Raw genomic sequence first — 13389 nt, 5'->3', positions numbered from 1 at the left:
TAAACTCTATCCCAGTGTGAAACCCCCAGTGTAAACTCTATCCCAGTGAGAGACTCTCCAGTGTAAACTCTATCCCAGTGAGAGACTCTCCAGTGTAAACTCTATCCCAGTGAGAGACTCTCCAGTGTAAACTCTATCCCAGTGAGAGACTCTCCAGTGTAAACTCTATCCCAGTGAGAGACTCTCCAGTGTAAACCCCAGTGTAAACTCTATCCCAGTGAGAGACTCTCCAGTGTAAACTCTATCCCAGTGAGACCCCCCAGTGTAACCTCTATCCCAGTGAGAGACTCTCCAGTGTAAACTCTATCCCAGTGAGACCCCCCAGTGTAACCTCTATCCCAGTGAGAGACCCCCCCCAGTGTAACCCCGAACGTCACTGACCTGGACCAGGATTCGGGGTCGCTGGGGTGACGGGAAGGGTACATTGTGCAGGAAGTTCGAGATGTGTCTGAAATGGGTCAGAAAAAGTGAAATCATTCTCTCTCTCCCAGCAGCAGCAATGTGAAGGTGGAAAGTTAGAGCGTGACGAGAGGCAGAGTTAGAGAAGGAACAACTTCTACTCACTTCTCAATGGGTAAGACATGTGGCCCCGATATCGAGTAGCGATAGATGAAGGTGAGAAACTTCTGGAACACATCGAAGAAGGGCCAGTGGGACAGGACACAGATACTCTTCTTTGTCTGGACGGATTTGGTGAGGATGGGTCTGCGGTCGATCACACTAAGCAGCCCCAGACTCAGACGCTGCTTGTCTGACAGTCTGTCGCGGCTGTATGACTCGTAGAACTGGATTGCTGCCCCGTACACCTGGGAGAGAGGGGGCAGGTTACAGACTCCCATCGCAGCCCGATTCCCTCCCACTCTCCACCCGCCCCGATCCTCTCCGCTACCCTGCACACCTGGGAGAGAGGGGGCAGGTTACAGACTCCCATCGCAGCCCGATTCCCTCCCACTCTCCGCCCGCCCCGATTCCCTCCCGCTCTCCCCCCGCCCCAATCCCCCCGCTCTCCCCCCGCCCCAATCCCCCCGCTCTCCCCCCGCCCCAATCCCCCCGCTCTCCCCCCGCCCCAATCCTCCCCGCTCTCCCCCCGCCCCGATCCTCCCCGCTACCCTGCACACCTGGGAGAGAGGGGGCAGGTTACAGACTCCCTTCGCAGCCCGATTCCCTCCCACTCTCCGCCCGCCCCGATTCCCTCCCGCTCTCCCCCCGCCCCGATTCCCTCCCGCTCTCCCCCTGCCCCGATTCCCTCCCGCTCGCCCCCTGCCCCGATTCCCTCCCGCTCTCCCCCCGCCCCGATCCTCCCCGCTGCCCCGTACACCTGGGAGGGGGCAGGTTACAGACTCCCATCGCAGCCCAATCCTCCCGCTCTCCCCCCGCCCCGATTCCCTCCCGCTCTCCCCCCGCCCTGATCCTCCCCGCTCTCCCCCCGCCCCGATTCCCTCCCGCTCTCCCCTGCCCAAATCCCACCCCCGCTCTCCCCCGCCCCAATCCTCCCCGCTCTCCCCCCGCCCCGATCCTCCCCGCTACCCTGCACACCTGGGAGAGAGGGGGCAGGTTACAGACTCCCATCGCAGCCAGATTCCCTCCCGCTCTCCCCCCGCCCCCATCCTCCCCGCTCTCCCCCCGCCCCGATCCTCCCCACTCTCCCCCCACCCCGATCCTCCCCACTCTCCCCCCACCCTGATCCTCCCCACTCTCCCCCCCACCCTGATCCTCCCCGCTCTCCCCCGGCCCCGATCCTCCCCGCTCTCCCCCGGCCCTGATCCTCCCCACTCTCCCCCCACCCTGATCCTCCCCACTCTCCCCCGGCCCAATCCTCCCCGCTCTCCCCCCGCCCCGATCCTCCCCGCTCTCCCCCCGCCCCGATCCTCCCCACTCACCCCCCGCCCCAATCCTCCCCACTCTCCCCCTGCCCCAATCCTCCCCGCTCTCCCCCCACCCTGATCCTCCCCGCTCTCCCCCCGGCCCAATCCTCCCCGCTCTCCCCCCGCCCCAATCCTCCCCGCTCTCCCCCCGGCCCAATCCTCCCCGCTCTCCCCCCGCCCCGATCCTCCCCGCTCTCCCCCCGCCCCAATGCCACCCCCGCTCTCCCCCGCCCCAATCCCCCCCGCCCCAATCCCCGCGCTCTCCCCCGCCCCAATCCTCCCCCCGCCCCGATCCTCCCCGCTACCCTGCACAGCTGGGAGAGGGGGGACAGGTTACAGACTCCCATCGCAGCCCGATTACCTCCCACTCTCCCCCCACCCTGATCCTCCCCGCTCTCCCCCCGCCCCAATCCCCCCACTCTCCCCCCGCCCCAATCCTCCCCGCTCTCCCCCCGCCCCAATTCCCCCACTCTCCCCCCGCCCCAATCCCCCCACTCTCCCCCCGCTCCAATCCCCCCGCTCTCCCCCCGCCCCAATCCCCCCACTCTCCCCCCGCTACACTGCACACCTGGGAGAGGGGGGGCAGGTTACAGACTCCCATCGCAGCCCGAATCCCTCCCACTCTCCCCTGCCCCAATCCCCCCCGCTCCGATTTCCCCACTCTCCCCCCGCCCCGATTTCCCCGCTCTCCCCCCGCCCCAATCCCCCCGCTCTCCCCCGCCCCAATCCCCCCGCTCTCCCCCCGCCCCAATCCCCCCGCTCTCCCCCCGCCCCAATCCCCCCGCCCCAATCCCCCGGCTCTCCCCCCGCCCCAATCCCCCCGCTCTCCCCCCGCCCCAATCCCCCGGCTCTCCCCCCGCCCCAATCCCCCTGCTCTCCCCTCGCCCCAATCCCCACGCTCTCCCCCGCCCCGATTTCCCCGCTCTCCCCCCGCCCCAAACCCCCCGCTCTCGCCCCGCCCCCCCCGCCCCAAACCCCCCGCTCTCCCCCCGCCCCAAACACCCGCTCTCCCTCCAGCCTGATCTGCCCTCACTCCCTCCCCCTTCCTGATTCGGCCCCTCACTTCCTTCCTGAACCCTTTCCTACCCTGTGCCAGCTCTCCCCCTGCCCAATCTACACACTCCCCTTCTCCCGCTGCTCCCCCCCCCCCACCCCCGGGGGGCGGGAGGGACAGGGGCGGGAGGGACAGGGGCGGGAGGGACAGGGGCGGGAGGGACAGGGGCGGGAGGGACAGGGGCGGGAGGGACAGGGGCGGGAGGGACAGGGGCGGGAGGGACAGGGGCGGGAGGGACAGGGGCGGGAGGGACAGGGGCGGGAGGGACAGGGGCGGGAGGGACAGGGGCGGGAGGGACAGGGGCGGGAGGGACAGGGGCGGGAGGGACAGGGGCGGGAGGGACAGGGGCGGGAGGGACAGGGGCGGGAGGGACAGGGGCGGGAGGGACAGGGGCGGGAGGGACAGGGGCGGGAGGGACAGGGGCGGGAGGGACAGGGGCGGGAGGGACAGGGGCGGGAGGGACAGGGGCGGGAGGGACAGGGGCGGGAGGGACAGGGGCGGGAGGGACAGGGGCGGGAGGGACAGGGGCGGGAGGGACAGGGGCGGGAGGGACAGGGGCGGGAGGGACAGGGGCGGGAGGGACAGGGGCGGGAGGGACAGGGGCGGGAGGGACAGGGGCGGGAGGGACAGGGGCGGGAGGGACAGGGGCGGGAGGGACAGGGGCGGGTGGCCTCTGTTCCATGCCCGTGCCACCTCTCCTCTCTCGATCACCCGTCCGCCTCCCCCCCTTTTCTGCACCATCACCCCGACCTGTCCCACACCCCCCCATATTGCCACCCGCTCTCACCCGCACCGCCGCTCCTGCCACCCACCCCCTGCCACTCCCACCGCCCGCCTCTGTCCCTCCCGCCATCCAACCCTCTGCCCCTCTCGCCACCCGCCCCTCTTTCCCTCCCGCCATCCAACCCTCTGCCCCTCCCGCCACCCCTGTCCCTCCCCACACCCGCCCCTCTACGCCACCCGCCCATCTGCCCCTCCCGCCACCCGCCTCTGTCCCTCCCCCCACCTGCCTCTGCCCCTCCCGCCACCCGCCCCTCTGCCCACCCGCCTCTCTGCCCCTCCCGCCACCCGCCTCTGTCCCTCCCCCCACCCGCCTCTGTCCCTCCCCCCACCCGCCTCTGTCCCTCCCCCCACCCGCCTCTGTCCCTCCCCCCACCCGCCTCTGTCCCTCCCCCCACCCGCCTCTGTCCCTCCCCCCACCCGCCTCTGCCCCTCCCGCCACCCGCCCCTCTGCCCCTCCCGCCACCCGCCCCTCTGCCCCTCCCGCCACCCGCCCCTCTGCCCCTCCCGCCACCCGCCCCTCTGCCCCTCCCGCCACCCGCCCCTCTGCCCCTCCCGCCACCCGCCCCTCTGCCCCTCCCGCCACCCGCCCCTCTGCCCCTCCCGCCACCCACCCCTCTGCCCCTCCCCCACCCGCCACCCGCCTCTCTGCCCCTCCCGCCACCCGCCTCTCTGCCCCTCCCGCCACCCGCCTCTCTGCCCCTCCCCCCACCCGCCCCTCTGCCCCTCCCGCCACCCACCCCTCTGCCCCTCCCCCACCCGCCACCCGCCTCCCTGCCCCTCCCGCCACCCTGCCCCTCCCCCCACCCGCCTCCCGCCTCTCTGCCCCTCCCGCCACCCGCCTCTCTGCCCCTCCCCCCACCCGCCTCTCTGCCCCTCCCCCCACCCGCCACCCGCCTCCCTGCCCCTCCCGCCACCCGCCTCCCTGCCCCTCCCGCCACCTGCCTCTCTGCCCCTCCCAGCACCCCCCTCTGCCCCTCCCGCCACCCGCCTCTGTCCCTCCCCCCACCCGCCTCTGTCCCTCCCCCCACCCGCCCCTCTGCCCACCCGCCCCTCTGCCCACCCGCCCCTCTGTCCCTCCCCCCACCTGCCCCTCTGCCCCTCCCTCCACCCGCCCCTCTGTCCCTCCCCCCACCCGCCCCTCTGCCCACCCGCCCCTCTGCCCCTCCCCCCACCCACCTCTCTGCCCCTCCCGCCACCCGCCCCTCTGCCCCTCCCGCCTCTCTGCCCCTCCCGCCACCCGCCCCTCGCCCCTCTGCCCCTCCCGCCTCTCTGCCTCTCCCGCCACCCGCCTCCCTGCCCCCCCCGCCACCCGCCTCTCTGCCCCCCCCGCCACCCGCCTCTCTGCCCCTCCCGCCACCCGCCTCTCTGCCCCTCCCGCCACCCGCCTCTCTGCCCCTCCCGCCACCCGCCTCTCTGCCCCTCCCGCCAGCTGCCTCTCTGCCCCTCCCGCCAGCTGCCTCTCTGCCCCTCCCGCCAGCTGCCTCTCTGCCCCTCCCAGCACCCCCCTCTGCCCCTCCCGCCACCCGCCTCCCTGCCCCTCCCCCCACCCGCCTCTCTGCCCCTCCCGCCGTACCTTCTCCCCTGTGGCAGCAGTCAGTACGAAGGTGGAGAAGACGGGGAGTTGGTACTTGGTCTCCGCTGGCCAGCTTTCGATGGTAGCACCCATGGGTAGACAGAAGACTGGCACGGTGCGCGGCAGGGCGAAGGACTCACTGTCAATCTCAGGGTATCGGCTGATCAAACCTGGCATGGCAGAGAGATGGCAGAGAGATGGCAGAGAGATGGCAGAGAGATGGCATCACAGTCAGACACAGCCAGGGCGACCTTAGAAAATTCACAACAGCTCAGCAAACGCCCTGTCACTGTGTCACTGACTGACCCCTCGATAGTGCGGCCCTGTCACTGTGTCACTGACTGACTGACCCCTCGATAGTGCGGCCCTGTCAGTGTGTCACAGACTGACCCCTCGATAGTGCGGCCCTGTCACTGTGTCACCGACTGACCCCTCGATAGTGCGGCCCTGTCACTGTGTCACTGACTGACCCCTCGATAGTGCGGCCCTGTCACTGTGTCACTGACTGACTGACCCCTCGATAGTGCGGCCCTGTCACTGTGTCACTGACTGACCCCTCGATAGTGCGGCCCTGTCACTGTGTCACTGACTGACCCCTCGATAGTGCGGCCCTGTCACTGACTGACTGACCCCTCGATAGTGCGGCCCTGTCACTGTGTCAATGACTGACCCCCCGATAGTGCGGCCCTGTCACTCTGTCACTGACTGACCCCTCGATAGTGCGGCCCTGCCACTGTGTCAATGACTGACCCCCCAATAGTGCGGCCCTGTCACTGTGTCACTGACTGACTCTCGATAGTGCGGCCCTGTCACTGTGTCACTGACTGACCCCTCGATAGTGCGGCCCTGTCACTGTGTCACTGACTGACCCCTCGATAGTGCGGCACTGTCACTGTGTCACTGAGTGACTGACCCCTCGATAGTGCGGCCCTGTCACTGTGTCACTGACTGACCACTCGATAGTGCGGCCCTGTCACTGTGTCACTGACTGACCCCTCGATAGTGCGGCCCTGTCACTCTGTCACTGACTGACTGACCCCTCGATAGTGCGGCCCTGTCACTCTGTCACTGACTGACCCCTCGATAGTGCGGCCCTGTCACTGTGTCACTGACTGACCCCTCGATAGTGCAGCCCTGTCACTGTGTCACTGACTGACCCCGCGATAGTGCGGCCCTGTCACTGTGTCACTGACTGACTGACCCCTCGATAGTGCGGCCCTGTCACTGTGTCACTGACTGACTGACCCCTCGATAGTGCGGCCCTGTCACTGTGTCACTGACTGACCCCTCGATAGTGCGGCCCTGTCACTGTGTCAATGACTGACCCCTCGATAGTGCGGCCCTGTCACTGTGTCACTGACTGACCCCTCGATAGTGCGGCCCTGTCACTGTGTGACTGACCGCTCGATAGTGCGGCCCTGTCACTGTGTCGCTGACTGACCCCGCGATAGTGCGGCCCTGTCACTGTGTCACTGACTGACTGACCCCTCGATAGTGCGGCCCTGTCACTGTGTGACTGACCGCTCGATAGTGCGGCCCTGTCACTGTGTCGCTGACTGACCCCTCGATAGTGCGGCCCTGTCACTGTGTGACTGACCGCTCGATAGTGCGGCCCTGTCACTGTGTCGCTGACTGACCCCGCGATAGTGCGGCCCTGTCACTGTGTCAATGACTGACCCCTCGATAGTGCGGCCCTGTCACTGTGTCACTGACTGACCCCTCGATAGTGCGGCCCTGTCACTGTGTCACTGACTGACTGACCCCTCGATAGTGCAGCCCTGTCACTGTGTCACTGACTGACTGACCCCTCGATAGTGCAGCCCTGTCACTGTGTCACTGACTGACTGACCCCTCGATAGTGCGGCCCTGTCACTGTGTCACTGACTGACTGACCCCTCGATAGTGCGGCCCTGTCACTGTGTCACTGACTGACTGACCCCTCGATAGTGCAGCCCTGTCACTGTGTCACTGACTGACTGACCCCTCGATAGTGCGGCCCTGTCACTGTGTCAGACTGACTGACCCCTCGATAGTGCGGCCCTGTCACTGTGTCACTTACTGACCCCTCGATAGTTCGGCCCTGTCACCGTGTCACTGACTGACCCCTCGATAGTGCGGCCCTGTCACTGTGTCACTGACTGACCCCTCGATAGTTCGGCCCTGTCACCGTGTCACTGACTGACCCCTCGATAGTGCGGCCCTGTCACTGTGTCACTTACTGACCCCTCGATAGTGCGGCCCTGTCACTGTGTCACTTACTGACCCCTCGATAGTTCGGCCCTGTCACCGTGTCACTGACTGACCCCTCGATAGTGCGGCCCTGTCACTGTGTCACTGACTGACCCCTCGATAGTGTGGCCCTGTCACTGACTGACCCCTCGATAGTGCGGCCCTCTCACTGTGTCACTGACTGACCCCTCGATAGTGCGGCCCTGTCACTGACTGACCCCTCGATAGTGCGGCCCTGTCACTGTGTCACTGGCTGACTGACCCCTCGATAGTGCGGCCCTGTCACTGTCTGACTGACCCCTCGATAGTGCGGCCCTGTCACTGTGTCACTGACTGACTGACCCCTCGATAGTGCAGCCCTGTCACTGTGTCACTGACTGACTGACCCCTCGATAGTGCGGCCCTGTCACTGTGTCACTGACTGACTGACCCCTCGATAGTGCGGCCCTGTCACTGTGTCACTTACTGACCCCTCGATAGTTCGGCCCTGTCACCGTGTCACTGACTGACCCCTCGATAGTGCGGCCCTGTCACTGTGTCACTGACTGACCCCTCGATAGTGCGGCCCTGTCACTGACTGACTGACCCCTCGATAGTGCGGCCCTGTCACCGTGTCACTGACTGACCCCTCGATAGTGCGGCCCTGTCACTGTGTCACTGACTGACCCCTCGATAGTGCGGCCCTCTCACTGTGTCACTGACTGACCCCTCGATAGTGCGGCCCTGTCACTGACTGACTGACCCCTCGATAGTGCGGCCCTGTCACCGTGTCACTGACTGACCCCTCGATAGTGCGGCCCTGTCACTGTGTCACTGACTGACCCCTCGATAGTGCGGCCCTGTCACTGTGTCACTGTCTGACTGACCCCTCGATAGTGTGGCCCTCTCACTGTGTCACTGACTGACCCCTCGATAGTGCGGCCCTGTCACTGACTGACTGACCCCTCGATAGTGCGGCCCTGTCACCGTGTCACTGACTGACCCCTCGATAGTGCGGCCCTGTCACTGTGTCACTGACTGACCCCTCGATAGTGCGGCCCTGTCACTGTGTCACTGTCTGACTGACCCCTCGATAGTGCGGCCCTGTCACTGTGTCACTGACTGACCCCTCGATAGTGCGGCCCTGTCACTGTGTCACTGACTGATCCCTCGATAGTGCGGCCCTGTCACTGTGTCACTGTCTGACTGACCCCTCGATAGTGCGGCCCTGTCACTGTGTCACTGACTGACCCCTCGATAGTGCGGCCCTGTCACTGTGTCACTGACTGATCCCTCGATAGTGCGGCCCTGTCACTGTGTCACTGACTGATCCCTCGATAGTGCAGCCCTGTCACTGTGTCACTGACTGACCCCTCGATAGTGCGGCCCTGTCACTGTGTCACTGACTGACTGACCCCTCGATAGTGCGGCCCTGTCACTGTGTCACTGACTGATCCCTCGATAGTGCGGCCCTGTCACTGTGTCACTGACTAACCCCTCGATAGTGCGGCCCTGTCACTGTGTCACTGACTGACCCCTCGATAGTGTGGCCCTGTCACTGACTAACCCCTCGATAGTGCGGCCCTGTCACTGTTTCACTGACTGACCCCTCAATAGTGCGGCCCTGTCACTGACTGACCGCTCGATAGTGCTGCCCTGTCACTGACTAACCCCTCGATAGTGCGGCCCTGTCACCGTGTCACTGACTGACCCCTCGATAGTGCGGCCCTGTCACTGCGTCACTGACTGACCCCTCAATAGTGCGGCCCTGTCACTGTGTCACTGACTGACTGACCCCTCGATAGTGCGTCTCTGTCACTGTGTCACTGACTGACCCCTCGATAGTGCGGCCCTGTCACTGTGTCACTGACTGACCCCTCGATAGTGCGGCCCTGTCACTGTGTCACTGACTGACTGACCGCCCGATAGTGCGGCCCTGTCACTGACTGACTGACCCCTCGATAGTGCGTCTCTGTCACTGTGTCACTGACTGACCCCTCGATAGTGCGGCCCTGTCACTGTGTCACTGACTGACCCCTCGATAGTGCGGCCCTGTCACTGTGTCACTGACTGACTGACCGCCCGATAGTGCGGCCCTGTCACTGTGTCACTGACTGACCCCTCGATAGTGCGGCCCTGTCACTGTGTCACTGACTGACCCCTCGATAGTGCGGCCCTGTCACTGTGTCACTGACTGACCCCTCGATAGTGCGGCCCTGTCACTGTGTCACTGACTGACCCCTCGATAGTGCGGCCCTGTCACTGACTGACTGACCCCTCGATAGTGCAGCCCTGTCACTGTGTCACTGACTGACCCCTCGATAGTGCGGCCCTGTCACTGTGTCACTGACTGACCCCTCGATAGTGCGGCCCTGTCACTGTGTCACTGACTGACCCCTCGATAGTGCGGCCCTGTCACTCTGTCACTGACTGACCCCTCGATAGTGCGGCCCTGTCACTGTGTGACTGACCGCTCGATAGTGCGGCCCTGTCACTGTGTCGCTGACTGACCCCGCGATAGTGCAGCCCTGTCACTGTGTCACTGACTGACCCCTCGATAGTGCGGCCCTGTCACTGTGTGACTGACCGCTCGATAGTGCGGCCCTGTCACTGTGTCAATGACTGGCCCCTCGATAGTGCGGCCCTGTCACTGTGTCACTGACTGACCCCTCGATAGTGCGGCCCTGTCACTGTGTCACTGACTGACTGACCCCTCGATAGTGCAGCCCTGTCACTGTGTCACTGACTGACTGACCCCTCGATAGTGCAGCCCTGTCACTGTGTCACTGACTGACTGACCCCTCGATAGTGCGGCCCTGTCACTGTGTTACTGACTGACTGACCCCTCGATAGTGCGGCCCTGTCACTGTGTCACTGACTGACTGACCCCTCGATAGTGCAGCCCTGTCACTGTGTCACTGACTGACCCCTCGATAGTGCGGCCCTGTCACTGTGTCACTGACTGACCCCTCGATAGTGCGGCCCTGTCACTGTGTCAGACTGACTGACCCCTCGATAGTGCGGCCCTGTCACTGTGTCACTGACTGACTGACCCCTCGATAGTGCGGCCCTGTCACTGTGTCACTTACTGACCCCTCGATAGTTCGGCCCTGTCACTGTGTCACTGACTGACCCCACGATAGTGCGGCCCTGTCACCGTGTCACTGACTGACCCCTCGATAGTGCGGCCCTGTCACTGTGTCACTGACTGACCCCTCGATAGTGCGGCCCTGTCACTGTGTCACTGACTGACCCCTCGATAGTTCGGCCCTGTCACCGTGTCACTGACTGACCCCTCGATAGTGCGGCCCTGTCACTGTGTCACTTACTGACCCCTCGATAGTGCGGCCCTGTCACTGTGTCACTTACTGACCCCTCGATAGTTCGGCCCTGTCACCGTGTCACTGACTGACCCCTCGATAGTGCGGCCCTGTCACTGTGTCACTGACTGACCCCTCGATAGTGTGGCCCTGTCACTGACTGACCCCTCGATAGTGCGGCCCTCTCACTGTGTCACTGACTGACCCCTCGATAGTGCGGCCCTGTCACTGACTGACCCCTCGATAGTGCGGCCCTGTCACTGTGTCACTGGCTGACTGACCCCTCGATAGTGCGGCCCTGTCACTGTGTCTCTGTCTGACTGACCCCTCGATAGTGCGGCCCTGTCACTGTGTCACTGACTGACTGACCCCTCGATAGTGCAGCCCTGTCACTGTGTCACTGACTGACTGACCCCTCGATAGTGCGGCCCTGTCACTGTGTCACTGACTGACTGACCCCTCGATAGTGCGGCCCTGTCACTGTGTCACTTACTGACCCCTCGATAGTTCGGCCCTGTCACCGTGTCACTGACTGACCCCTCGATAGTGCGGCCCTGTCACTGTGTCACTGACTGACCCCTCGATAGTGCGGCCCTGTCACTGACTGACTGACCCCTCGATAGTGCGGCCCTGTCACCGTGTCACTGACTGACCCCTCGATAGTGCGGCCCTGTCACTGTGTCACTGACTGACCCCTCGATAGTGCGGCCCTCTCACTGTGTCACTGACTGACCCCTCGATAGTGCGGCCCTGTCACTGACTGACTGACCCCTCGATAGTGCGGCCCTGTCACCGTGTCACTGACTGACCCCTCGATAGTGCGGCCCTGTCACTGTGTCACTGACTGACCCCTCGATAGTGCGGCCCTGTCACTGTGTCACTGTCTGACTGACCCCTCGATAGTGTGGCCCTGTCACTGTGTCACTGACTGACTGACCCCTCGATAGTGCAGCCCTGTCACTGTGTCACTGACTGACCCCTCGATAGTGCGGCCCTGTCACTGTGTCACTGACTGACTGACCCCTCGATAGTGCGGCCCTGTCACTGTGTCACTGACTGACTGACCCCTCGATAGTGCGGCCCTGTCACTGTGTCACTGACTGACCCCTCGACAGTGCGGCCCTGTCACTGTGTCACTGACTGACCCCTCGATAGTGCGGCCCTGTCACTGTGTCACTGACTGACCCCTCGATAGTGCTGCCCTGTCATTGACTAATCCCTCGATAGTGCGGCCCTGTCACTGTGTCACTGACTAACCCCTCGATAGTGCGGCCCTGTCACTGTGTCACTGACTGACCCCTCGATAGTGTGGCCCTGTCACTGACTACCCCTCGATAGTGCGGCCCTGTCACTGTTTCACTGACTGACCCCTCAATAGTGCGGCCCTGTCACTGACTGACCGCTCGATAGTGCTGCCCTGTCACTGACTAACCCCTCAATAGTGCGGCCCTGTCACCGTGTCACTGACTGACCCCTCGATAGTGCGGCCCTGTCACTGCGTCACTGACTGACCCCTCAATAGTGCGGCCCTGTCACTGTGTCACTGACTGACTGACCCCTCGATAGTGCGTCTCTGTCACTGTGTCACTGACTGACCCCTCGATAGTGCGGCCCTGTCACTGTGTCACTGACTGACCCCTCGATAGTGCGGCCCTGTCACTGTGTCACTGACTGACTGACCGCCCGATAGTGCGGCCCTGTCACTGTGTCACTGACTGACTGACCGCCCGATAGTGCGGCCCTGTCACTGTGTCACTGACTGACCCCTCGATAGTGCGGCCCTGTCACTGTGTCACTGACTGACCCCTCGATAGTGCGGCCCTGTCACTGTGTCACTGACTGACCCCTCGATAGTGCGGCCCTGTCACTGTGTCACTGACTGACCCCTCGATAGTGCGGCCCTGTCACTGACTGACTGACCCCTCGATAGTGCGGCCCTGTCACTGTGTCACTGACTGACCCCTCGATAGTGCGGCCCTGTCACTGTGTCACTGACTGACCCCTCGATAGTGCGGCCCTGTCACTGACTGACTGACCCCTCGATAGTGCGGCCCTGTCACTGTGTCACTGACTGACCCCTCGATAGTGCGGCCCTGTCACTGACGGACCCCTCGATAGTGCGGCCCTGTCACTGACTGACTGACCCCTCGATAGTGCGGCCCTGTCACTGTGTCACTGACTGACCCCTCGATAGTGCGGCCTAGCGGGTTACTAAGTTGTGAATCTCTCTCTCTCGCTGGTGAAAGATTTGGGTTAATTTGAAAATTGACTGGCTTTTACACCAGTTTCATCCTCACCTGCTTCATAGGCCAGAGCTGTTCCCTTTGCCATGGATTTCTTGTAACAGAGATAGATTCCTGGCCCCCACTGTAAACACACAGAAATTCACTGTTAAATCCTGCGCCCTGTCCAGAGACATCACTGTACACAGCAGACAGCTGAATCCTCACTCAACCCGACCCAAATAACCCCCACCCCTCCCATTCCCCTCCCCACAACCCCCATTCCCCCTCCCCACAACCCCCATTCCCCCCCCATTCCCCTCCCCACAACCCCCATTCCCCCCCCCATTCCCCTCCCCACAAC

At 64.3% G+C, this 13389-nt stretch overlaps 1 protein-coding gene across 1 annotated transcript in view; it reads right to left on the bottom strand.

The window, feature by feature from the left end:
- Positions 1-381: 381 nt before the first annotated feature.
- LOC144488648 (C-myc promoter-binding protein-like) overlaps positions 382-13389 on the bottom strand; it is a gene marked incomplete at its 3' end in the record, with an annotated part of 57034 nt that continues 44026 nt past the window's right edge. Inside the window, exons 4-7 of the mRNA XM_078206716.1 lie at positions 13101-13170; positions 5276-5445; positions 565-806; positions 382-448 (exon numbers count right to left, since the gene is read on the bottom strand). Of these exons, the coding sequence (XP_078062842.1) occupies positions 382-448; positions 565-806; positions 5276-5445; positions 13101-13170 (549 nt within the window). The remainder of the gene's footprint in view (positions 449-564; positions 807-5275; positions 5446-13100; positions 13171-13389) is intronic.

Source organism: Mustelus asterias, unplaced genomic scaffold, assembly GCF_964213995.1.
Source record: "Mustelus asterias unplaced genomic scaffold, sMusAst1.hap1.1 HAP1_SCAFFOLD_1737, whole genome shotgun sequence".
Lineage (NCBI taxonomy): Eukaryota > Metazoa > Chordata > Chondrichthyes > Carcharhiniformes > Triakidae > Mustelus > Mustelus asterias.
The sequence above is the reverse complement of the archived record's forward strand: the minus strand, read 5'-3'. Positions and strand labels throughout refer to the sequence as shown.